Source organism: Empidonax traillii, unplaced genomic scaffold (genome assembly GCF_003031625.1).
Source record: "Empidonax traillii isolate 1590-97213 ecotype Southwest subspecies unplaced genomic scaffold, ASM303162v1 scaffold945:size354297, whole genome shotgun sequence".
NCBI classification, from domain to species: Eukaryota; Metazoa; Chordata; class Aves; order Passeriformes; family Tyrannidae; genus Empidonax; species Empidonax traillii.
The window spans coordinates 100,180-127,806 of record NW_020956138.1 but is presented as its reverse complement, the minus strand read 5'-3'; the positions used below and the strand labels follow the sequence as shown (position 1 = coordinate 127,806).

General features: G+C 42.5%; 1 protein-coding gene and 1 long non-coding RNA gene across 2 annotated transcripts in view; one reads left to right on the top strand and one right to left on the bottom strand.

Annotated features, from left to right (window-relative positions):
* MSN (moesin) overlaps nt 1-27,335 on the bottom strand; it is a 42,570-nt gene extending 15,235 nt beyond the window's left edge. Inside the window, exons 1-2 of the mRNA XM_027903220.1 lie at nt 27,211-27,335; nt 4,119-4,202 (exon numbers count right to left, since the gene is read on the bottom strand). Coding sequence (XP_027759021.1) covers nt 4,119-4,202; nt 27,211-27,222 — 96 coding nt within the window. The 5' untranslated portion in view covers nt 27,223-27,335. The remainder of the gene's footprint in view (nt 1-4,118; nt 4,203-27,210) is intronic.
* LOC114067641 lies at nt 814-4,220 on the top strand. Its single transcript, XR_003573435.1, has 3 exons — nt 814-889; nt 2,362-2,526; nt 4,106-4,220. It is a non-coding gene; the product is annotated as an uncharacterized LOC114067641 (long non-coding RNA).
* Nucleotides 27,336-27,627: the final 292 nt, after the last annotated feature.

Below are 27,627 nucleotides of genomic sequence, written 5' to 3'. Positions count from 1 at the left end.
GAGAAAAGGTTAATCTCTCATGTGTAGGACATATACAATGCAAAGCACTGCTTTAGTTTACAGACTAGTCTCCAGACCAGCTGCACTTCAGTCCAATATAGGAAAGGGTCAAATGAGGAAAACAAGTAGCTATCACTGTTGCAATGCCTGCACTCTACGTCCCTAGGAAAGCAGTATTTCAAGGTACCTGGGAAGTAATGAGGTATACCCCATCCTTGAGCTCTTCTTTTAGTCCATCACTGGCAGCTGAGGAATGGGAGCAAAGTTACTGTTCTTGCTAGTGAGTCGGTAAGCACTGGAGTTCAGAAGCTGGTGTTAAGAGGTACATAAGCAAAGCTGCAAAAGACAGACAGTACAAACCTCCTGTCTCAATTAATCCAGGTTTTGTCCATGAACAAACCCTAAGCTATTTGAGCCAAAGCTGTACAGTTACAAGCCTAGGACACAGGAAGAGCTCTAGTATAAATCATGGTGTTACTGCACAGTCTGTATATTAGCTCAGTGGTATTGCCACAGACAGCCTCTCTTGGACAGAAACTACTTGCTACAAAGCAGGGAAACATCTGAATTGTTCTGTCACTACAAAAATTCACTTTGGAATTTAGCCAAGTGGGAAAGAGGAAGACAGGAACATTTCTACCTCAAGCCCATTCACCTACTATTACTATGAAACTTGAAACTCAAATTGTTTCTCCTCATGAAGCTAATACCTAGCTACAAACTTTCCAAAAGTCTTCTGAATCCTATTTAGAGTGGGTCAGAATTATATGTGGCATAATGACTATATTGATCTACCTTTACATGCAAAAGGTGGAAACAAACACTGCCTAAATGTTACTGAACAAAGTCAATGCATTATACCGAGGTAGCCATGCAGCTAGAAAGCCTGGTAATGCTTAGCAGCTTCTTTCTTACTGAGAACAGACAGCTCAAAATGAAAGGGCACCCCAGGGCAAAAACACACTGGATATCCTAAATTTTTTCTGCAAAAGAGTCAAAAGTTCACACCAGAAGCTCAGTGTGCTGCAACAGCAAAACCATTAGTCTGCTATGTACAGGAACTTTCCCTTCCCTCAAAAGACCATTGATGAAAGCAGCTCCTTTTTCAGAACCAGCATCATGGAGAAAATACTAGATTGTGAAGTCCGGGAGCATGACATAGCATAAGGGAGCTAGAAAACAAACAAATGTAACTTTTTTCTTATGTACCACATCATGGGATCCCAGAGCACCTAAGGATAGAAACTGAGGCAGAGTGAACAGATGAGCAGTCAGAGAGCCCTCACTGCTTAGTCCCCGTTCACAGTATCAGCAGGGACTGTCCCCGACACTGGACTGTCCCTTCACAGGAACCAATACACAGAGGGCTCAGCCATATGAAACATACTGGATATATGACAGCTGACAATATATTCAAACCTTTATCCCTATCATAAAGGGAGCAAGTTTAGTATTTACTGCCAGCTTACCAGAGGTTCTCGTGCTTTGGTTTGGTATTCAGTTAGTTTTCTATGCAAAAAAATCAATCTGTTTGAGCAGGTCCATATACAACAAGTACTTATTTTCCTTTATGTGTGAAGTCTCTTGCAAAAGAAAAGCTTTGAATTTTCCATCTGGGGGGGGAGGGGGAAGGAAGGGGAGATAAGACAGATGACAGTCTGTTGTGTATCTGCATTCAGAGACCAGATGAAATGTTTTCCATTGTGTCAGGAGCTGAATGGCTACCTCATTCACAATTAGTTCTCTTAATTGTAAGAGGCCAATGATTAGATTGCAGGACAGAAACTGGGATTAGGCTCCTGGACCACTCACATAGAAGTAGCCCTCAAAACTCCTAATTCATGCTAGAGACGGAAGACTTGGGACATCCCCAACTACTGCCAACTCCCTACCTTACTGCTCACAAGGTTCAAGCCCTGGCAGAGGGCTAGTCTTTCTACCACCCCTATGGCAGTACCACAGTGCCACCACCTACCACTGCTGTAACTAATCTCTTAGTCAAAGCCTGGATATCTGCTACTGGTGAAGCTCCAGAACATTCATTTCAGTATCAGTCTTATCAGGCACAAGCACCACTAGGCAGTAGAAAACAGTTTAGTTCTCATTCCAGTGAATATAATACATGGTCAATATAAAGAGATGGTATCAATGAGACCTTTTAGAAATAGCAAATGTTTAAAACTAGCTTCAGACACTTTTTTCCCCCCATTGTATTTCCTCTTCCAACTCCACCTACAATCCAATTTAACTGAAGTAAACACTGCCTCACTTATATTAGCACCTTAAACACTCAGTTCTGCCTTGTTTTCTCCCTTGGCAAAGTGTTTACTATGGAAAAAGCAAAGGAAAACTTCTGTTTAGACAGGTGTTGCGTGAAACACTGCAGGGAGGAGAACGGGCAGCTGTCTGAGAGCATGACACTAAGGAGTGAAATCAATTACTAAGATATGGAGAGCTGCCATACTGGAAATATGACTGGTTGCTTCTCAGAGAGAAGCTGATGAAGCCCAAATCTGCCACCACAATGTCAGTTTGCAGCAGAAGCCACAGATGACGCAGAACTGACTGAAAATATGTGCGGATTAAAAATGTTACTGACTTCAGTAGTATTGTTTCTTAGCACCTCATGCTTTGCTTGGATACATCAGAAGACAGACTGAAAAATAATCATGGGAAGCATCCACATGAAGAACACCCCCTTAAAAAAAACCAGTTCATTCTTTTATGAACTTGGAGGGTGTGTCACCTCAGCTTCACTGGCAAACACTCTTGAACTACCGAGCAGAATTCCATGTCACACACACTAATTTTGGACAGAATTCAGCTCTCATTTCTAGCAATCAAAATCTGTCCAATTTGAGACCGCGCAGAGCTAAAATATGCAGGAGTTACTACATAATAACACACAGACAGCTGAGAGTTACACTGCAATTCAGAACTTTCTTAAAAGCCTTTCTCCTTTTCCCATTATGAAAGGATGCTCTTTTAGTAAAGCCTAGGATCTCACTCAATTCCCTGCATTTCAGGGCTGGGCTACAAAGAGTAATACATCATCTAATGTTGAATCATCCAGGTGAGTACAAGAGAAAGTAGTAGTTTGTGGTTAAAGATCTAAAAAAAAAAAAAAAAGTAAATTTAAATTACGTTTGCTGGCCCCAAACGAAATAACTGACTTCTATGGGTGGATCAATCCTTAATTTTCTCTCTTCCCTATCACAGGTACTATGTAGCACCAGCCCTATAACACTTAGCACTACTGAACCACACCCACTTCTAACATATCTAGTCTGGTAGTTCCCTCATCTTGTCATTAATACAAGATCCATTTTACGTTTCTTTAAGCTATGAACTTACTGTTTGGATTTTTCTCCAAGGAGCAAATCCAGGGCCTTTAGAACTACAGCAGAGAAACACAGTGGAGATTGTTTTACCCATTGCAACTGAAAATGTCTCTGTTCTGCTGCTCCGACTCTGGGTTGCACTTGCCTCTCTGCTTCTTTTTAGCCAAAGCAGGAGGAATTTTGCCTAGGCAGGGAATGCAGGGGAAGGCTGAAGCACCCTATGCAGACAGCCCATCACAGTAAAGTATATAGATATATATATAAAAAAAAAAAAAAATCTATAAAGTATATCAGTGCACTTAAGGCTCCCCCAAGGCCTGATGGAGTACAGAATATCACTTTACCCGCACTTAAGAGTTGCAGCAGCATTTGAAATCCAGCTAACCCTCTCCTGTTTTAGAGACCAACTCATCTCTGGAATCAGTTACACAATGATTGCAAGTAAGTCAAACAAAAATAGCTTACTAGGTCCCCCATAAGACTTTTCTTACTAGTTAGGACTGCAGATATATGCTGCTTTCCAGCCACTATTATTGTGAGCCATGGCACCAATTCAGTTCATTAGAAGCAAAAATAGCTCCTAATATGTTCCTGGAGACTAAAAAATGTAGTAGTTTTGGAAAAAAAAGTGTGATTTCTTACTATGCTGAGTTCTCTTGAAGTTATTCTATAAAGTGACACACGATCTTTGAAGTCCTTTAGAAATTGTTTGCTCTTGCCTCAATTGAATTACCATGTCTGTATCAACTTTATATCTTCTGCAGCCACATTGCTTACCTGATCAAAGAGTTGCTTCCCCGTAGTGTTGGGCTGGATGGCAAACTCCAGCTCAGCATCCATGGTCGTAACACGCACACTGATCTGGAAGACAGAGAAATGGATCACTACAACAACATGCTCTAAGTGATGCTACCCAGTAATGAAACCCAACATCTGCCTAAGACCAGTGCCAGCTCTCAAGTCTCTAGGAACTTCAATGCCAGCAATCAGTCTTCTCCTCTACCAGCACGGTGCTGCCAGTTTTCCTGTAGAATATAACTTTCCTGTTTTGCAGTTTGTTTATCCTCTCTGTCCTACAAATATCCACATGTGCTGACACACATGAGAACCATTTAGAGCTTAAGAAGTCTTTCTGATGTCTTTCACAGAAGCAGAGATATTCTAAAACTTGGTACACACAAGTAAACATCCAACCCTTCTATTTGAAGGATGAATGTCAAGGAAGTCTCCAGAAGCATTAATAACTCACCCTGCTACAGAAGACCAGTCAATACTAACAGTACTCTTTCGGTCTCCATGGATATTTGGAGAAATTAAAAGGCACAAGTCCTGCCATACGCCAAGGGCAGTGGGTATAAAGCAGACAGGATGCAAGGATGCCCTCACATACTAAGACAAAAAGGCTGCATGTTGAACTAATATAAGCAGTAATATGTGCAAATACTTCACATAGCAGTAGAACTGCCTACTGCTTTCCAGTTCTTTCAGGGAGGTACACTGCAGGATCGGTTTAGGTGTCATTTAATATTATATGTCATTTAATACTACAGTCAAAATTTCATTACAACATTAGCTTTTGATGCAAGATCATGAATGGCAGCTTTCAACAGCATGTAGTTGTTTTAAGTTCTCTAGGTATACACCTCCCCAAAATTATTCTCCTTAAATCCTAGACCTTGACAATGGGCTAATTTCACAGTGCTTTGGTGAAACAAGAATCCAGTCACTTCCTAGAAGAGCTGAACATTCCCTAAAATAGCTTTGCTACTTACACTTGGAAGCAGTCTCTTCCACTAGAAAGAGGGCTGCCCTCTAATCCTGATTCACCCAGCACCCACCAGCAAAAGCAAAGCTGTCCATAAGCCACATCCAAGTGTAAGAGGGTTTACATTAAATGAGCCATTGAGTAACACATTGCTTTTTGTCCATTTAAAGTATTTCCTGTTCACCTAAAACAGTAACATACGTTACCACAAAAGCAAAATAGTATTTTTGCTCCACTGTTTATGGATAAAGCCCAGGAGCTAGCTACTATTCTCTGGTATCATCTGCGTAGGTGATTGAGGGCCAAGTATCTCAGCACAAAGGAAGCACCAAAAAAACAGAACTGAAACATTTGTGACAACTTCTTGCAACCTGTGCCCAAATAGCTCTTTGAGCTATTTAGAGCAAATCACACCTTAAAATTTAAAATAAAGCTACTTCAGTAACTATCCCCATAATTCACACAGAATACTTAAGAATACTTACTATTAAGACTCCCATCTCTGTTAGTACATTGAAATAAGGTCCCACAGTGGAACCAGCAAAATTCCTTCACTGTTACTAACTTAAATGCTCTTGAGCTATCTGACACAGTATCTCCTTCAATCAGTACATTTAATAGGAAGAGATACACTTCTCCACTAGCCCCCAGTGCTCCAGGTGAGTAACCAACCTAAAGTTTAGGAGCAGCAAAGTTTTGAATGGGTCTGTACTTGCAACTTCAGCCTGATCTAAGACAGCAGAAGCTGAGATACCACAGGAAACAGGCTTGTGCTTTGGAGGACCACACCCAGGTAGTGCTGCTTCCCTGAGCTGAACAGTTTTAACACGTTCAAGAGCACACTGCTGTGAACTGTCAGCAGAATGAGCTGGGGAGAGCACGTCCCGGGCTGTTCCAGGGACATTTTAAGCACGAGCTGTGTAGTAATTTAATTCTTGGCTAAAAAGTTAGTTTGCTAACCTTTCAAACCTGGAACTTTGGAGGAACTCCTTGTTAAGCCTCCTTGGTGTGAAAACAGCTCACAAGGAATTCCCCCCACCCCCCCAGATGCTACCAAGCCAGGGGTGTTTTTGCTCTTCTACTGCACAACCACCATCTCAAAGTGAGGTTTCCACCATTTCAGGTGGTGAGAGGCACTGATCTTAATATGCTCTGCCTGTGGCACAGACAAGCTACAAGAAAAGATCTACAGACTGCTATAATCTCTACCAGACAAGTATGTTGCAGGTACTGCCTGTTTACCTTTATCCTTCTCATTCATTTAAACTCTCAGTTTAAGTAAAACCACTTTACTGAGGCATTCATAGCCAAGTACTGACCAACACAGATGTTATACACAGCAATAAAAATGCTATAGCAAAACAAAGCCAACATGATCCAGTCCCATCAGAATCCAGACTTTTTTGCTTTGTTCCTTGAGAGTTATCCTGCCAAAGCACTTTTCAACCATCTATCTAGTTCACCACCACTGCTTATTTTAAGAAAAGTCTCAAGATTCATCAGCATTAAACTTTTGTATTTTGTATTTCTAAACCATCTAATGAGGTTTTCCTAGGTTAGAGGGCTGGCATAACCACCAGTGTGCTTATAATTTGGGTTGCAAACAAAATAAAATGCTCCTCAATAAGATATTTGACTCAGACTGCTAAGCATATACAAATTTAGTTCTGTCACTCCAGAAAGGTAAGGTGCACAATGTTGAGACCTGCCAGAGAAAAAGACGTTGCTCACCTGTGACTAGATCACAAGGCCTATGGTGGCAGCGCTCATCCCCAAGTATACTACACTCCTACTCCAAAATTTTGTCCTAAACTTTCAACAATCAGGAGGTGTTTTCAGAAGACTTACTGGATTTTATCAACAGATTCAGCAAAAATATTATCCTAGGGCAGTAAATTCATTGAATTTTTTCATCAAAGCATTTATAATGCACTCACTGCTGCATCAAAGTGTTTGCAGTTCTCTAAGTTCTGCGTAGATCCTTAACTATCATAAACTAGTTTTATTATAGTAGGTAGGCTCTTAATAGTCTTGTCTTTCCGACGTCATTTTTTTCCCATACAGACAGCTACGAATATCACATATAAGCTTCCACAGGCAATTTTGCACATTATAGAACAGTCAAGTATCACATTTCAGCAGGCAAATTTACACTCACCAAGCAAAAAAAATAGTCCATATTTAACTGGTTCATTTCATAACAGTTACAGGAAAAAGCTAGAAAACTAGCAACTCTTCCTCTTCTCTATGTAAGGAATTATCATAGTTCTACCAGTCTAAGCACAGCTAAAGCTTGCCACTACCAGAGCATATTAAAGAGTTTCCTGCTGCCAAGGACAGCATTGTGGTGAGTGTGATACCTCCTGCACGTACAGGACCTCTTGCATGTAAGAGACATCCTTCTAGCCCCAGAACAGCTGCAGCCAAACAAAGCCCCCTTTGACAAGCAAAAGCTTTCAGAAGCTATAGGCCACTACCATCCCCTTCTTCCCATGGTGTTCAGAAGTCTACAAAAGAGAGATTTAATAGACAGTGGTACCAAGCACCTATTTGTAGCATTTTTTTCAGATATTTTAATACTGCCGTATACCTTGAAGTCTCACTTTCTGCCCCACTGAGACTCTAAATAAGTTTTACTAGTAGCAGTTATTGTCAGGTATCTGACAGGTTTTTGAGTGAGTCCTACTAACAACGTGCTACGACAACTTCCTAAGATGAAAATGCGTAGCTGCATATGGCAGGATAAACAGGAAAGACTAACACCACCATGCTCAGTAACGGATGTGTTGCTTACACTAATTCAGCAGCACGCTGAGGAGTGTGAGCGATAGAACAGACACTTCTGTTTGTCATAAGTTGAGACAAGAATAGAGTACTAGGAAATTCATGCCAGAATAATGAGTAGAGTCAGCACAACAGAGTATCGACCTCTACAAAACCCTGACCCTGAGCTAAAGTTTCTTTCCTCCTTGCATTTCCTGAATGCAAGGAAGCTGTGATACCCTGCTGGGCTATATGCTTCAACCTTCAGATACTCCTGCTTCCCAGGTTCAAGCCACCAAGTGAACTATTTCTGGAGAAAGTGGCACGGGGTAAACTCATACTTTATTGCAAATTTGACTGTTACAGAACAGAAGCAAGTTCAATTAAAAAGAAATTCCAGACCAACCTTTGTAGCCTCTGCACTATAGGGCACCAGTTTACCCAGCAGCTACTGCATGTGAAGACACTAAACAAATACCATGCATCAGTTCCAAGAGGTCTAGGCAGAGAAACAAATCCAGCTGCAGTTGCATGAACTCAAGATCTCATAAGGTACCTTAATAATCTAGAAACCTCCCCAAGTTTCAGCTTTCAGCAAGATTAAAAACAATACAGTAAGTTTAACAAGAATTGTCCCCCTGTTTCTCAGAACAAGCAAGTAAAATCTGAAGTATGAATGATCCCCAGTCCTGTACTTCCCTTCCCACCATGCTGGTCAGCCAACACAGGCCCACACAGCAGGGCATAGCATACCAGTGCTTAGTGCTTTCCACTACCTCGGAGGGGCAGCAGAAGTGATGCCCCACACCTCCAGCACCCACCATACTCACAGACATCTGGCTCTTCCTGCGTGCAAGCACCCTGCTGAAACAGCCCTAGGTCCTCTGTGTCAGGAGGAGGCTGGAATCAGGTCATGTGAAAGTACTTGCAATTTCTCAAGGGATTATACTTAATTAACCAAGCCCCCTTCCACCAGTCTTAAAGGGCCTTTTTATACCTCTAAGCTCATCAGGGAACAGAACAGCAGTAGTGACACCACACTGGAGCCCCCAGAGGGAGGTTAACTCTCCCAGCAGCTCCTGTGAGCTTCCCAGCTCTCTTCTTTGTCCCCATCCTGCTCCACAGGGGACACAGCACTTCTCATTTGACTGGAGAGTAGGGAAGGGAATAAATCCACAGGAGGTGTCCCATCCCACCCCACTATGGCAATTTAAATTAGGCCATCACCATAGGAGAAAGCTTGCCCACCTTTGATATACTCAGTATCTGTGAGCCAGAAGTAGGACTTACATCCTATATAGTGTGTGGCTTTCTTTTGGTACCTAAGTAAAACCTGTAGCAGGACTTCACCCTTTAAATTATACCTCATGATTTTAGCGCAGAGCCTGAAGACCTCTGTCTTCAATAACAGCTGATGTTACTGAAAAATTGAGCTACTTTGCACATACATATCTTAATCATCTAACACTAGGACTAAAACTGGACACAGGCAAATATCATTATCTGAAAACATTTTACTAGTTACAACACCCTCGTGATTGCTGTAAGAGATAAGCATTTGAAGTAAAAATTATTTTAAAAAAGTTAATTACTTGAATTGCAGCATGATTATCATACACCAGCAAGTTGGCTGAATGGTAACCTGAAGAAAAGGTGGGAAAAAGCACCACTTACTGCCACCCCAGGACAGGTAGTTCCACTGGCTCCAGTGCATCCCAAAGCCATCGAAGGTGCTGGCCATGCCCTGCTGTGGCAGCACAGCCTGGTCTGCAGCAGGGAAGGGGCAGCTGCTGCTGATCAGCTTCACAGCCCCACTCTTGTGTGAGCACATGCAAGCCTGGTCAGGGAAGAATTCAGGTTAAATCTAACTAGATTTATGCTCACACAGTCTTATTCCTTCCCTGTGAAGGAGCATGACAGCAAGCCAGCTTGGATTTAGAAGCTGCTCTGGAGCCACACCTGAGCAAAGTCACATTAGAGCTATGTCCCCACCACCAGCAACTGCTTTTAATCCCCACAAGGCAAGATGGCTCATATGGACAGCAAACTACAGCACCCACACAGTTTCAGGAACCATGCTGCTGAGGACGCAAGCCAGAGCAGCCAGCAAGGCCGAGAAAGTTCACAGCTTTGAGGAGTCTGCTTTGCAGAAACTGGACAGAGAAAAGGTAGAGGGAGCAACTCCCAGGCCGATGGACCCTGTGACATGCATAGCAGTCAACATCTCACTGCAGCAGAGACCAGCGCACAGAGCACTTTGCCCATAGCTTCCAGCAAAGATCACCTTCATAGCACCAATTTACTAAAGTGGGGAATTTACTAAAGGGGGGAAACCCAGTTATAGCATATTGGCCATTAAAAAGATATGCTACCCCATGTGGAGCTTGGAAGAGCAGAGAATTTCTGCTTTACCTAACAAAGGGGTTCCGAAATAAGCCAATTCTGTGTCCAGTCCAACTGCATTTTCTCTTAAAGAGTTTTCTGGCAGAGTTTATAGCAGGCATTGCATTGCATCCAGTGGTTGAAAGAGCCAATCCCTATTCTTGAAAAGGGTAATAAGAAGAGACTCACTGAGGTGATTAAGGTTTGACAAAACAATGTTAAGGCAGTCAGTTTCAAAAAAGGAAATCAAGTGATTTATGCTAATATAAACCCTGTCATACTGCAGTACAGTCAAAGTCTCAGAGCATTTGTTTGGCTGTTAATCTCAAAAATAGTCTGCTATGTTAATTTGTACTGCTCATCTTGCAGCGATAAGGAAAATAAAATTCTTTCATATAGAAAGTGGTAATCAGGAATATTCCCAAATAAATAAAAAAAATCAGTTTCCTTGAAGGCACTTGCTGCCACTGAAAAGGTAATGCCTACACAGCAGAGCACCACAGCAGTATTTTATTGCTTTTCTGGTTCTCAAGACCAAGTGTGAGAAGCCACTGCTTACATTCGTGTTTAAGTCCAAGTCCTCCTTTGCAAGTGATCAATACTCTGGTATTCAGATGAGACTGGGTAGAGGATCACCAAATGGAGTCTGAGGGGATGATCCTTGCAGAACATGTCTATCAGTCCAAAGATCAGCTACTCATATCAGGGAACCTACTTCAAATACCCTTATATAGGGTTTCTTTTTTTTCTCTTAAGTGGTAGAGAATCAGATTTATTACCCTCAAGGAGAATCTCTCTAAAAAATGAGGTCTCCTTCAAACCACATTCACAGAGCTCAGAAGGCTTCAAAAAAGCTTATTACTCACGCAAGGGGTCTGTCGTTTGCAGATGCCTTACTTTAGACGCCTTCAATCACCCACCCTGCCCCAGCTTTGCAGCTCTCTCATAATCAGTGTTTCAAAGCTCCAGAGACACTTCCCTTAGTTAGCAGCAGCAAGCACTCAGAATGCACAAGCACAGCGCCAGGCAAAACCAGGGTCGAGCCAATACTGCTTCATAGGACTGGAGAACTCTGCTTTTTAGAACTCTGGAGATATCATTTACCCAGTTTAATTAGTGATCTGATCTAGGCAGGCCACCTTTTCAGGAGTAATAGTTCTACTTTATAAGAAGATTACTACAAAGTTATTAATTCAAAACAGTTATTAAAAAAAATGACAGGGAATTCTCCTACCCCCTACACAGCATGGCTTCCAGAATCATTAATTACATATTTCCAAGTTAAAGCTACTAGAATGTAATTCCTCCCTTCTCAACCAGTCACATCCTACCAATGGTGTTTGAACTCCGTGCCTGCTAGCAGCCTGCACCCTCTCCAGAGGGTAAACAAGTTTCAGTTTGAGAGAAGGAGTTGCAAGGTGAGAGTACTAAGCCAGGAGAAGCAACCGGGGTGGATCCCCACATTTAGTCAAGTTCAGATACTTGTATGCAACTTATTACACAACTTACTCCCAACCTTGTGCAATGGATCAATTCCTCTATTTCTGCCATTTCCTTTTACAGAAATAGATTCTTCACATACCTTCCTTTGCTTTCCTGTAGCTGTTCCAAGTCATTAACATTGCCATTTTCTGTTTCTTTAGAGCTAGTTAGAAGAAACCCTTGGAGTAACTATTTTTGTACCTGTTGTTTGAGCGACTTACAGAGAACATCCTTTACTAGTCAAAACCCAGGAGGAAATTAAAATATCATGGGGAAAAAATTTTCCACAACATCTGGATGAGGAGGCAAAACTTGAAGAAAAATCTAGCCATACGCATTTGCCATCATTCAACTTTTACAATCTGTGTAGCTCTGGATTTTGTTTTGGGGGTTGTTTGTTTTGTAAACACCATTTTTTGTGCCTGTTAGAAGGTGCTTTCCTCTGAAAAAACAGTACACACTCACTATGGCCTCTGCACAGTAACAGTAGGGTTGGCAGCTGTACTTCACATGTCAGCTTAACTACATCCCATGCTAAAGCTCTTCAACCTAAGGGCAGTTAAAAGGGCAGTGGATGCGTTTGAATGCCAGTGGTGGTATGGTGACATTTCTCACAGCTATTATCTGCCCCTCCTAGGCAATCCTACTCACAGTTTACAAATACATATTTTGTGCCACCTCCCCTTCCATTGTACACTGCACAACAGTGGTGTTATGATCCTGGCTGTGACAGTAGTAACTTGACCAGCAAAACAGTCCCTGCAGTCCCCACCACTGCCACCAAAAGCACTTCAGATTTTCTGAGAAGACTCTTAGAAGTCAACTTTCCCCCACCTGTAATCTTGCCTTAGCCAAGTTCTTTCCTCCCCATTCTCACCCCAAGGACAAGGGATTTCCCAGTACTGTTTAACAGTTGCAAAGACCCAGTTCGAGGAGCAGTCAAGACAGCCAGGACATATTTCCAAATAGCCAAGGAGCTATTGAGACAGGATGCTAACAAGACAAGTGTGAGCTGCACAGAGACATCACATGTACAGTAAGTACTTGAGATTCACGAGCTAACAGACTAAATACTCACTCCCTATGTAGAGGTCTTAAATTCAGCTGCAGTTAAGAACTGGTTTAGAGGTATCTTGAAATTGAAGGCAAATAAAATAGCTAAGCTCTGACACTCTTCTTATCATTAAAGACACTTTCCACAGGGAAGAAAGCATGATAACTGCTGTGATCAAGCTCTTCCTTCTAAAGGACTCATGTTTGGATAAAAAGTCAGAGCATGCTTATTTATTTCACATGCTTCTCTCTGTCCTTCAACCAAGACACTCCTAGCAGTTAAGCTCTGGTAAAGAACATAGAGCTGAACACAGAGCTGCCTGTTCCAGAAATCCCGAGCATGGCCTGGGTGTGGCCTATCAAGTTCTTGGCCAGCTCACAGCCCTCACTGAAAGTCTGAACAATAGCCAGACTTCTAGGAGCTAGAACACAGTCTTACTGTGGGATCTGACTGCCCAGACTATGAGCCATCCCTCCAAATTTAACTGCAGGCACAGTCAAGGGTGAAGTAAAGCTGTTTCATCATCCTGTGATTTTCAGTTTTATCATTTCCAGCATGCTAGACAAATCCTGCAACTTCCTTTCAGTACAGGGTCTCATTTAGGCTGGCTGCATTTTCCTATCTATTTAGCTCATAGTTCCCTAAAATGCAGGATTTATTTTCTTTTTATTCCACCACTTCTTTTTAATATTCAGTTTCCCCACCCACACTTGCTTCCCTCACCACCAACTTATTTCAGGTTTTAAATAGTTCTGTTGGGACTGTCCATAGTTTATAAAACACCAGCTGGTGATTGTTGAAGTACCCTTTGTTATTTTGAGTTCCATCTCATTCAAGTATTTGGGCTTTCCTAATATAGATGAGAGTAGCTACAGCACTACGATACACAGCACCCCATGTCCCCAAAGGCTCCTGAAGGGGCATAGAGCTGCAGGGGAGCAGTGGCAGCACAGGCAGTGTGTGTACCCACCACACAAACAACCTGCACCCTCCCAATCACTTCTCACGTCCGTACTCCACAATTTTACCACAAGCAGAAACAAAGAACAAATCAGGGTGGGAATAACTCATCCATTATTTTCTCCAGCAGAACCATTTCATTGGTCCTATTGACTACATTTACACAAGGGCACTGGTACTAGCTACAGAAACAGGGAAGGGCAAGATGGCTTTTTGGATATAATCGGACAAGGTGGACCAAGCTTTGAAGCACTTCTTACTCCTCACTCCCAGGAATACCTGCTTTATCCCCTCCAGACCCATTATTATTTAATCTCTCAAGGTGTTCTCACAATGTCTATTTCAAAAAGTTACAGCTACCTGAACGCAGTTTGCATCTGGTGGACTTAAAGGCTGTAACTGTCTCTACTGTTTTACAGAGATACAGAGTCACATTTTAAAAAAACAGAATAAAGGCTTAAGAGTTCCAGAGACTGCTACAGTGGCAAGCTATTCCCAGTTTGCTACAGGGCGGCATATTCTGAAACAGTGCTATAAACTAAGAAGCAACTATCAAATGCACTAGTAACATACTGCCTCAGGACTTCCAGAGCCTAACACCGTCCTCTGGCCTACTCTAGCTTCACATGGAAAAGTGTTTTAGAATACTACCTGAACATAAACAGATGTCCTCCATAGATCAACTGTACCAGCAAACACAACAACAAGTATGATAGCTGTACTTTAAACTAACTGGGCTTATAATAAGAGTTCCTTCAAAAAGGGTTTGCTTCAGATAATTTTTAATCATTATTCTTGACTTGCTCCTTTACTTTCTCCATACCACTCCAGAAGATGAAGTGAAGAACTTTTAGGCACCTACACAATACCTCTTAAGTTTCAGTACTTTCCAAGTATTATCTTTGTTAAGAACTATTGTCCCACTGTGACAAAAACATGACCCTGAACAATCCAATCTAACTTAGAAAATGACCTAACTTAGAAATTGGCATTGCTCTGAGTGTGGGGTTGGACCACACAACTTCTAGGGTTATCTCCAGGCTTAATTTTTAAATAATTCTACAAGACTACAGAGGTTGTTGGGGAGCAACCCCACAATATTCAGAATAATTTTGGCAGAAATTGACACTTTATATGAAGTGGGCAAGAGCAATTCCTTACAGGATTTGCAGTTCCAGTATTTAGATCCTTTATCCTCCTCTACAGAGATGTTATGGACTATCTTTATGCAGCCAAACAGGCAGATAAGCCAAACTGTTAGTGGCCTTCCTAAAGCTGCAGGTCAAAACTGAGAAACAGAACTGGGCAGTAGGAAGAGAAATAGGAGATGTACTCAGCATCCGGCTAAGTCAACATAAATGCACATATAACTTACAAAAGCAAACTCACTAGACTAAGCAGAAGCAGGGAGTCTGAAAAGCAACCTTTTGCCAAGACCATTCACAATTCGAGAGCTTAGCTCTTACCCAGACCTGCTGTGTAGGGTTGCTTTTTGTTATGTTTTCATTTTTTTCCACATGCTAAGGTACAGCAAGATAGGGTTTGCAAGCATGAATTCAACTTTGATCAAAGCCTGAGACTCCTTCAACATTCCTGCACACAGATACCTCACCACTAACTGCACATTTCCAGAACACTGGGAGCAGGAAAAGCTGCTAAAAACTCTTGCTCAGGCTTGTTGTGGAAAAGGATAGTCACACATAAATGCATCTAAGAACTCATCTTCCTCTAAGGGAATGGCAGACCAATCAAATCACTTGGTTTATAAGACGGTCTGAATCCTTTCAGATAACTCCAAACACTGCCAAATCAAAGCTGCCATTACATATTGTAAAAGCATTTCACAGGAAAGTCCTCTATGCCAAACTTTTCTGAGTCCAAAGCAATTTGCACATAGCAATTTGCAGAGACAAGGAAAAACCTGAAAAGACAGAGCAATGCAGCACACAGTCCAACAGGTTCTATAGAGAAAAAAAGAGACACTCCATTTTTTTGCAATATGAAAGACATGCAAAGCTTAGCCATGGGAGAAGTAGCAGGTTAACTCCTCTGACTAAGATACTTAGTGGTAGAAAAGACTTTGCACTGAGGTGAATAACTTACAGAGCAAGCAAAGTTTACATATTAAATTTGTCAGAACTTGAAGCAGCATTGGAGCAAGACAGCCTTCTGTCAGATTTCTACTCGATTATTTCACATTTATGGGAACAAACACTAAGATAGAATTGTATTTCCTGTGTATGATGCTGAAGCAAGCACTGTTCAGGACACCTCATCTTCAGGTGATGGGAGCAATTTTTTTGCAATTTGGAAGTTACTTGGTCCTTCTATTTGCTCTGTCTTCTGACAGATTCAAGATAAGACTAGAGAGATATATTCTTACAGCTGAAGATGCTGACATGTATCCTCAGTCAAAAAAGATCTCCACCCTATACTCCTGGACGTGTAAAGGGGAATTCAGGCTTAGCGTAATACATTGCATTGCAGCTTGCAGCTGCCCTTCAACTTGAGATGTTAGTAACAAACTACAGAGCAAGATAAAAGAAAAAAATCTAACTTGGGGTTTTGGAGTTTTAACGTGCTTCCACATGTATGGCTGTGAACTCAGCATCCCAGGTATACACCACAGAAAACAGAGGTGGCTATAGACTTCACATAGCCCAAAACACAGCAGCAAGTCATTAAAAGAAAAGAAGAGTAAGACAATTCTGAGTGTTCAGGAGCTTGCTGCTTCACAGTTTGTCATGGTGGGGTAAGAATACCATCAGTTTCAAGTTCAGATTAGTATTTTAAGCAAAACAAAAAATATTATCTCAACACTTGGCTTTTTTAAATACCAACTTCAGGTAACAGGGGCTCCTTGATTGCTTTTTGGAGCAAAGGACTAACATTATAGCAACGAGGAAAGCATGTCACATCAATGTTCCAGGAAAGAGTAAGTTACAGTCCAGCTTCTGTAACAAAGCACAACAGAGCTGCACGCTGAAGGACTAAGACACATTGCTTATCCAAATATTTTCCTGGTTTAGTGATAAAGCGTTCTACGGTGTCGAATAAGAACATTCTCCAAGCCTTCCACAGTCCCAATCATGGACTTGGAGATTTCTGATATTTTAAGTAACACTAGCCTTTTCTGACCCCATTATTCAAACTACTAGTAACCTTCAGAGTTTTTGAGACAGCTCACAAAACAAGCAGTCATGTCTAACACTTCACACAGCAGCTTCTGGTTCTCTAGGAGACTGTGGATGATGCTAGAACATAACCGTTTTACTGGTCTCTGCTTTCTATATTTCACCAAGGCAAACAAGTTCACATGTTGAGTCCCCCTCTTTAAAAAAATTACAGATACTGCAAGAAAAATGCAGTTGCTCACTCACACAGCACATTTTCAGAAATAGAAAACTCTAGGCTTCTCAGCTTGAGGTAAGCTCAGATCTTCATTTTTCCCCTGAGGATAACTGTAGCCACAGAACACTGAATACAGCCAGACACTGGATTCAATGCACCTCAGCTCAAGTTTTCATTATCTATCCAATAAAACAAATGAAGTTATTCAGTCACTTTTTCAAAAGTAGTTTTAAAGTTTCCTTAATATACTGATACATGTAGGGTCAAATGAAATTACTAGATGTTGGCATAATAGTTATTGATGGTTAAGCTTCAATCTCATCTCACAGAGCACACACATTTCTCAACATTTGAATGTAACATTTAGTTGTTACAAACAATAAATAAAAAAAGGAACACCCTTTTTATGCACACTGTACAGTGTCTCCATCAATGAATGCTGTCAAAACTTAGAGGAATATATGAATATAATGAGTAATATAATCTAGTGCCATCCTTAAAGGACAACTCTGGTGATTTTAAAAACAAAACACATACAAAGCATATACACTAAAACAAACATGTCACAATTTTGCATGTTGTTACTGCTTAGGCACTGAGTATTCTCTTGTCTCAGCTATAATACAAGCACGTTTCTTTCAACCCATCCAGTTTTCCAGGCAATTTTGCTTTCTTAATTCTTAAAGGTCTGGTTTAGTGGTTAGATACCAAGTAACTGGGCACTACTGAAAGGCATTTAAAGGCCTTTCTTTAAAGGACAATGCAATCAGGCACAGCCAACATGGTGGGCTCATGAAAGCAAAGTCCTGATTTGATATCCTTCTACAATAAGGTCACCCACTGAATGGATGAAGGAAAGGTGGTAGATGTAGTTTTTTTGTATTTTAATAAAGCTTTTGATCTGTCCCTCACAGCATCCTTCTGGACAAGTTGTCCAATTGCAAGATGAGGAGGTTCAAGGTGTGCTAGATGAAGAACCAATGGCAGCAGGCTCAAAGGGCTGTAGGGAATGGGGCTGTGTCTGGCTAGCAATCAGTCACCAGTGGTGTCCCTCAGGGCTCCATAACAGGGCCAGTGCTGTTGAGTATTTTTATGGATCTAGATGCAAGAGTTGAATGCACCATTAGCAAATGTACTGACAACATGGAACTGGGAGTGCTGTTGACTCTCTCAAGGGACATGAGGCCTAGCAGAGGGGTCTAGATAGATCCGTGCCATGAAATTGAAAAAGAACAAATGCCAAATTCTGCACCTGGAGCTGAGTAACACCAGTCACATGTCCAAATTGGGAGAGGAGTGGCTGGAGAGCAGCCCTGCAAAAAGGGATATAGGAGCGCTGGTCAGCAGCAGGCTCAAGAGGAGCCAGCAATATGCCCTTGAAGAGGAGGGCCAATAGGGAACATCAAAAACAGCAAACACAGACAGTCAAAAAAGGGCACTGTCCCACTGTATTCAACACTGGTGCAACCTAACCCAGAATACTTTGTGCTGTGCTGGATCCACTATGATGTTAAGGTGCCTGAACGTATCCAGAGGACAGCTGTCAGGCTGGATTAGGTGGGAAGGCAAGCCCTTTGAGGAGCAGCTGAGGACTCTGGTCCTCAGAGCTTCTCTAGTTTGAAGAAAAGAAGGCTGAGGGGTAACCTCACTGCTCTCTGCAGCTTCCTGAGGATGGGACATGGAGACAGAAGTGCTGATCTTTCTCCCTTGGATGCAGAGACAGGATGCACGGGAATAATTCAAAGTTGCATCAGGGGACATTTAGAAAGGACATGAGGTAGCATTTCTTTACCAAGAGGGTGGCCAAATCCTGGAACAGGTTTCCTGGAGAGGGGGTCCATGTATCAAGCCTGACAGCTTAAGAGGCATTTGGATAGTGCTCTTAACGTGATTCAGCTTTTTGTCAGCCCTGAAGTGGTCAGGCAACTGGACAAGATGATCATTGTAGGTCCCTTCCAACTGAACAATTCTATTTTAAGTAGAGGCTATGATGGATGGACCTATCTATTTCTTAAAAGGAAGAAGAAACTCACCAAGAAAGTAAGCATATCTGAAACTACATCCATGTCTCTAATATTGGGAGATGAATATTCTTTTCTAAAATAAGGGGAAGAGAAGGATGAGAGTGAAAGTTTTTTTCTCGTTTAAGTTAAATTTAGAACATCTCCACAAAACTGAAAGAAATATTAAGCATATTTATTATTACTCTTTCATGTAATATTTTTATTTACTAACCCTTTCTTGACCAATGGTCCGCCTCACATTTTTACAGTGTTAGCAAGAGTTCCTGGAGCACCAGTTCTTATCAGTTTTCCTTCACAGATACACTATTGGTCAATTTCTCCAAGAGCCATCTCTTGCATGCATGAACAAAGTATTTCTAAAAAAGTTCATACAAAGATTACTATGCCATATTTCTCTTGCTAAACTTGCATATGAACAGCTCAAACATTCATTAAAATGTCTACTTAATGATTTGTAGGTAAACTCTTACTTTTAATACATATGTACAAATCTCTCCTTCTCTATGTCTTCTAACTGGAACTCCCAGGTTGCCAGAGAGCTGTCATACTAACAGGACTAACAGGATTGTTTTATGTAAGAGGACGTACTGGACCACAAAGTATCATGTAGGTTTTGTATCACCACTGTTTTACTGGCCAACCTGATATTGCCTGAATTTGTCAGCAGTGGAACTGCCTTCTTACAGTGTGCCTTCAGAACCATTTGCTGCCATTCTGCAAATCCTGTGGATTATAACTGTTAGGAAGATATCAAGTCCTGGATTTTAACAGAGAAAAAACCACATGACCAGAACCCTCTTGTCCATCCAGCAAACCACCTGAAAAGACATTTAGTGTATTGATGAAATAAATTATTTCACCCTCTGAGCATGCTACTCTGGAATAGTGAAAGAAAAAAAAAAATCTATGCCATATTTATATTCATAGAGATATTATAAACAAAAAGGCACATCTCTGCAGGATCAAAAATGTGATGTCAAGCACCCTGACCCTTCATGCTACTTATTTCTCTGGCAGCTCAGTTTTTACACTGTAACTAAGCACAGAATTAATAAATATCAGAGACTCAAGTTTAATACAGTTTAAAATATATGGCAAGAATTTAGCCCAGACCATGCTTTATTAACATACGTTAAGTAAAAGCACATTCACTAAATGCTGTGACTAAGTGATTGATCAGATTGCCACAGTAGGTTTTTCCTGTACTTTGTCACTTCCCCACCATAATGAGGTCTCCCAATCCAGAAAGAAAATAGACTCTGACAAGGACTTATAAAGCAGGAGTACAAATCAGTGATATACAGACAGACAAAAATGGTTCATGGCTGCATAAAGTCAACAGTTTACAGCTGGACTCAAAGGTCTTTTCCAACCTAAGTGATTTTATGATTCTACCTCAAGAACATAGGGAGGAACGCAAGGGCAGAATAACAGTTCTCCAATATGCTGCATGCAAGATTCTCTGACATCAATTTAAAATTCCCACACCAAAAATAAAAACCCAACCAAAACCAAAAAACACAACAAGAAAGTTTTTACAGTATTCACATTCCAGGACAGTGAAGTCCTGTCTCCTGAGTAGCCTTCCTCTAAAAAACAAACAAGTTGACCAACAGAACTAGAAATCTGGAAGAGAGTACAGCTCAATCTGGACCCTGAATACCATGGCAGTCAGATTCACTGCATCAGTTATTCTGAACTCCTCTGAGATTTCATTTTTCTCTACACAGAATCACAGCTGGCAGAGAAAGGAGTCTGTCTCTTCCCCCCAAGTTCATCTTCTCATTCTTGACTAATTGTATGTTCCTCTACAGAGCATTTCAGATTTAGAGGTTTTTTTTATTCATTCCTCCTTTAGGGGCACCCCTGTGCCCTTCTCCGTAGCTATTCAACCAGAATGGCCTAAGGGAGAGAGATGCAGCAGGGGCAAGCACTCCTATTCCTTAGCCTGGCAATGGGATAAGAACTGATTGTCATTCCTTCATCCGTAGTTTGTATTTTTGTACAGGTTTCTCAGAACAACTTCTACAACTTCAAAGATGTTAGAAAACTAGGAAAAAGCATTTTGCAGGAGCCATGCCTTTAAAAACATTTTCAGAGTTTTCTCCCCATTTAATACAAGTTCAACAAGCTGCTCTACAACGGTGAGGAGTTTCTGACTGCCCCAGTACAGCACTGGAGGATCACACATTCATAGAAGTGAAGATATCCTTTCATGGCTGCACAGGAAGGAAGTAGCACTAGATCACTTGCCTACTGATAGCCACAGCTGCTGCAGACACAATTGTCTCTCGTCAATGTAAGGCCCAAACCTCTGCAATTTCAGGTTTTAACCCCCCCCCCTCCCCAACAGTTGCAGCTGATCCTATAACAACCAAGCCTGCCAGTGACCATCTCTTCCTACCTCCATGCCAAATATTTGCTTTAAACATTACTGCAAGAGTCAGTATTAGCCACTGGAGTAAGAAAGGTGGGTTTTATGCCCACAACTTCCAAAACACTTGAATGCTCCACCTAGAAACAACCATAAAAGAATGTTACAAAGAGATGTGCCCAAAACAGTAATGTTCCATCAACCTAGAGACTTCAGCCTACTTCGGAAGTTTCATGTGGGATAAAAACAAACTCTTTTGATGCAGTATTATTGGCTGCACTATGCAATTTCCTGCTATTCCCAAAGACCCCTAACGAAAAGCAAGCAATTAACTAGTCACTTACTGCTGCTCTTAATTTACATCAGTAAATTGCCCTGTATTATTCCTGGGCAGAGAGAGATTTCTACTTTTCCAACAGTGTGTCTGCAGCAGCAAAGACTCCTCACTGGAGTTGATTTTTCATACAACCATTTAGCAGACAAACATGACACAGGGATAGGGAACAACAGGGATCTGAGGAGCTGAGATCTTGGAACTCTTCAAGCAGACCCCCATCGTACTCCTTAGAACAGTGATTAAGCACAGATAACAGCTTTATTGTGCAAAATCAGGGAGGCCCTCCCGCTGCACAGAAAGGGAAGGGGGGAGGGGAGAAGGAAAAAAAAAAAAAAAAGAAGCCAGCCAAATAAGGTTGTTTGAGCTGCACTGAGCCAGGAAAGAGTCCAGGAGATGACGTAGCTAGAGGAAGCTTTTAGTCAGCTTCCTTCATACCCTGGAGCAGAGCCAGAGCTACCTCTTCCAGAGGGGCTTCTCTGGGGACTGGTCAGCAAAGACATGCCAAACCCAGCAGCCAGAGGGTTGTCCACCTCCCTCCTCTCCCCCTCCCCCCCCCTCCCTCCCCACTGCACACCAAGTATCACAAACAGAAGATATTGGAATCCCTCAGTTTCAGTTCATCAGCTGTCTTTCAAGCAGCTACCTAGGGAGTCAGAGAGCTCTTTGCAGCAGGATTTCATTTCTGACTGGACATTATACATAAAACAACTGAAACAAGTTTCCTCTAGAGGCAGTGATGCCATTTCCTGTCAAAAAAAAAAAAATCCATATTAAGACATCTTATGAACCATCCCCATGAAAAAAGCACGAATTGTAATTAACCTTCAGGGGTGATGAATCAGACAAGGTAGAATCTCCCAAGGAAAGGGCTGAAATCACTTCAAAAGAGGTACTGCCTGTAAACGTTATGGTGACAGGATATTTGCTAGAAGCAAGTGATGATGAACCCCTGATAGGAGGCACTTTGTTCCCCATATCATTCTTACAACAGAAGCAGCAGACCTAAAGCTCTCTTTGGGTCCCGTTTATTGGGTGTACCTCACCAACCAGCTTCTCGTTCAACTGTCTCCGTCAATAGACCAAGAAAGAAGACAAAAATTAAATAAAGGAGTCAACTAACATGTTTAATCTTCAAGAACTCTGGTATGATAGGCACTCTTAGACCTAACACTGCCACATTCAAGTTTTATGAACTGGATCACAACTATCAATTCAGATCAGGCACATGGAGCAGTTCTTGCTCACTACAGTGTAAAACCACTATAACTGATGTTTTTTGCACAACGTTGCCACTCAGGTGCAGGGCTTGCCATAAGATGGGAAAGGAAGATTTTACCAGTATGTAAAAATAAAGTGAATGCTAGTTTATCATCAATGGTATACTTTAAAATCCCTGTTTAACATAGAAGGCTTAAAAGTACCAAACAGTAGTTTTGCTCACTGTCAGGCTTAATTGCTTCATGTGACATGAGGCAAAATCTTACTATTCTTGCAGAATTTAGGAACCAAGCTGATGGATACACTACAAACTAGGTTGTAAAGGCCTTTCCTGTTTTGAAAAGAATCTGTGTTTGGTATAAAGCTACAGACAATTCATTGCATACCAGTTCAGTAGTTTACCTGGTTACACTGTACACTCAGCATCTTTTAGCTATTATAGCTTCTGAAGTACAAAGGCATTTGACATTCACCAGCAGGGGAAACACAGACTTCTGTATAAATGAAAGGTCTTTGGGAGCACTCATACACCTCTTTACATTAAATCATATATCTGATAAGTGTTAGAAGAAGCATACAGTGGATTGAGTGCCTAACAAGCTAGCACACATGTCAAACCAAAGCCTGTCTAGCTTTGATCAGTGTTGCCGAACTTCTCAAGTTATACTGAGTGAGGGAGAGGAGGCAATATAACACCGAAGGGTCAATCCTGAGATAAGGCAGAAGGGATCTAGAATGCTTCTAGAGCTCCTTCGTAATACAACAAGATCCAAAGCCAGGGACCCAAGAGAGAAGTGTCCATCCGTTAAAGTCACAGTTTTCATCACTATTCACCCTTTGCCTTCAAGACCTCTGGTAAATTCCACAAGGAAAGAAGATCACCCAAACAAGTGTAGCACTCTGCTCACAATTATTGTCTTACTGCAGCATTTGGTAGCAAGTAGCTACACACAAGAAATTATCCAGAGGGTTCTCTTGATATCTACCTCAATCTCTGTTACCTTTCTTCTAACCAGAACTTTGCAGTTCTAAAGAACAAGGGGGGTTGAGCTTCAGAGACTTTAAGAGTCCAACTAAGACCACCAATTCGAATTACAGAGTCCCTAATAACTATTGCTACACTGAGTTTTAGAAAGCATTAAGGGAAAAGGCAACAGTCCAAACTTCATCCTACCTTAGTTTGAAGCCTTCTGTATTCACAAGATTAGCTTTGATTAAAACCATTTCTCTACAATGAGTCAAGACTATATTACCTAAAGCAGAACCGCTCCTAGTGACAGGACAGTTGAATGCACACCCCACACGTGATGGATGCTCATGTTTCAAGTTCAGTGGCCTATCCATTCATATAGCCACAAAGTAAGTATGTGCACAGGCAAAACAGTCAATGAATCCTGCTTTTTCTAATAGCTAAAAATAAAGTATCAGCCCATTAAATAGGCGTGACTGGTACAAAAAAAAAAAAAGTCACTTTCCCTCACACTCTGACAGCTAATATGCTTTTTGTAATACTAAAGTTCAAGGGATTAACTACAGGGCTTAGACTAGCCACTAACATGACAGTTGATTCACTTCTGTCAAGATTTGGAACAGTATGACTTCCAGCACCGACTAGCCTGAATTGACTCCGCGAGAGACCAGAGCACCAGTCAGGGCAAGATCAGAGCCTACTCGTGGCAAATAAACAGACTGCTCCCAACTGGGGCAGAGACTTTTCAGAGCTTGAAAACGGCTTGAAAGATATGTTTTAGCATTCAGCTAGTTCTACCGTTTGCAATATAAAGCACGGGGGGATAATTATACATCCTCTTTGGTCCCTTCTTTAACTGTTCACACCTCGCAAACTTTTCAGAACACAAAAATTTAGACCAGAGTTGGCTGCTTAACTATAAGATCCCTCTAGACTAAAGAGAGAAGCTTTCCTGTTAAGAGCATAGCAGGATCAGCAGATTGATCCATGACGGACTTTCTACACAGGCCTCCAGCAACCAAAACCCCCTTGTCGAGCAGACATTACAAGTCACAACAGCAAATCATGTGCACTAGTTCAAGGGTTACCAGAGTTAATCTTGGATTCTTATTAATAGTGCTACACAGCATAGTGCCACTCATAGCAAGCCTCTCATAATGAAATGGAAATCTCTAGCTAGATATGTTAACATTTAGCTTAGCTTGAAAAGAAGTAGGGACTCAGAACTCAACAGCTTTTGCTGCTCAAGCCATGCAGCAGCATGTTCCTGTAAGCCTGGTGAGATGAATGATAAGAGCTACCAAGCAGTTCAGACACAAATGTTTTTCCTGCCCAGCCAGAACTGTTCCCTGGAACATTTCCTCCATCTGTCTTCTTCACAATGGATTTATTTTTGTGATGAAGCCTACGTATAACTATATCTAACTACCCAGGTTCATCCACATTTGACCTTCATTTTTTTCCTTGATTGAGAAAGTCATTTGCATTTTACTGTTTTGTTAATTAAGCAGCTATTAACAAATCTTAACCTAGCACACTAGTAGCCATGTTTATTTCACATAAAGAAATTACAGTTATGCCAGCATATCCTGTTCCTGTAAACCATAGATCAAAAATAATGTTTGAAGATTATTTCAGCAACCGGGGTAGATGGGGCAGGAAACGAAGGCAGACATAGCAGGAGGCCTGCAGTTCAAGACTGGAGCCACTTTCTGAGGAATCTGTGGTGTGCAACACACAGCATTACAGCAAAGCATTTGCATTTCTCTATCTGCTCCAGTTTTTAAAAGCTCTGAAAGCAGAAGTTCTCTGTCAAAACCAGAAAGCAGCAGACCGAGAAAGTGAACCCGGCCTTGGGTGTGTCTGCAGAAGCAGAGGCTGCAGTGAGTACCTCCCAGCCAGAGTTCACTGTCAGCCTGGCGCTGGGAACTCCATCTCCTGAGCCTCTCAGCAACTCGTTCAGGACTTCTTGGCCGATTCACTCTGAAAGAAGTCACTCATCACGACTGTAAACTCTCTGGCTAAAAGGTCTCAACTGCATTTTACACAGAAGTCCCCTAACCTGTGCTCCTTCTGTTAATCTTACTGAACTTGTTGCCTGTATTTTAGTTTTTTTAGTCAGTAAATCTTCACTAATGACTGCTGATGTTTAAAGAAAGGCCTTCCTAACGTTTCAGAAAATACTATCTTAACCTTGAAGTAGCTTGAGTTTGATATCCTTTAAGATGTTGATGTTTAAATAACCATCATCATCCAGCTATTGTTTCAGAGAGAAAGCATCGGGAAAAGTAAAGTCAGTCAAACAGGCATTTAATATCAATTTTAAAGTAATAAAATTAAACTATTAAAAAAAAAAAAGGAAATAAAATCAGGGTGGATTCCATTTCAACTCCCATTTGCATAGGGGCGGGGTTTTGTTTAGAATCTTTTTTTCTCTCCTTTATATAAACCACAGACTCTCAGCTTAAACATTTGATGTTCTTAGGCCATTTCAGATCGCTCCAGTGAGGAAACATCCAGATACTTCCAGCCTGCTCCTTCCTGTTTTATCAATGAAGGGCTGGGACCAATTTTTACTCCCACCAGGAGAAACGAAATGGAAAAACCCCATGCTCCTCATTAGTCACCAAACTCCTGCTGCGAGGAGAGTCAAGTACGGACTTGACCGGACTTTCTGAAGTACCAAAATCCCTCCAGCCAAGCAATACCTCGAGTCAAGCTGGGACAAGGCTCCCTGGCAACTCAAACTGACTAATTACAAGTTGTGAAAACCCCAACTTCTCCTCTTCGCGGAGCACACGAGGCGGCCATAGCTCTCTCCAGCTCCCTTCGGGCTCTCGGAAGCTTCGCCCCGCCGCCCTCCAGGCCGGGGAGCACACGCGGGCGGGCGGCGGCCCCGCCGCGCTCCGACGGACATTTTGGGGCGGGGGGGCGGCCCCGCCGCGCCCAGAGCCCGCGGCCCACGCGGGGCCCCGGCCCGACCCCCGGGCGGGGAGCGGCCGGCGAGGGGAGCACAAGATGAAGGGGCGAGAGAGCGGCTCCGGTACCCGGGACTCCCTCCTGCCCCTCGCCGCTTCCTCCGGGGCGGCCCGGGGCTCAGCCGAACTCAGGCAGGAGGAGCTCCTGGGCCGCGCCCGTCCGAGCCCCCAACGCGGGGCCTCCGCGGTGCCCCGCGCCCGCAACACTCACCGTTTTTGGCATCTTCCCGGCCGGCTGAACACGGCGGTCACTCCTCCTGCGCCGGTGGGGATCCGCACGGGCTCCGCGTTGCTTCTAACGGGACTCCGCGCCGCGCCTATCCCCCGCCCGCCTGGCCAGGCCCCGCCCGGCCCCGCCCCGGCCGCCCCCGGCCGCGGCGCCCTCGGCCCGGCCGGCCCCTGTCAGGCGGCCCGGGAGGGGCGCGGCCGTGGGGGCCGCGGCGGAGCCCACCGGGGCAAGAGCCGAGGGCTTCCAGCGCCCCTGAGCAAGTGTCGAGAGAGCCCCGGCCGCTGAGGTTTACGCGCGGATCAGTGTCACTGGGCCTTCTGCTCCTTGTTAAAAGCACTATTTAAGAAAATAATGCTGTTTTATTGGCGATTGCATTGTTCAAGGTAAGACTGCAGCGCT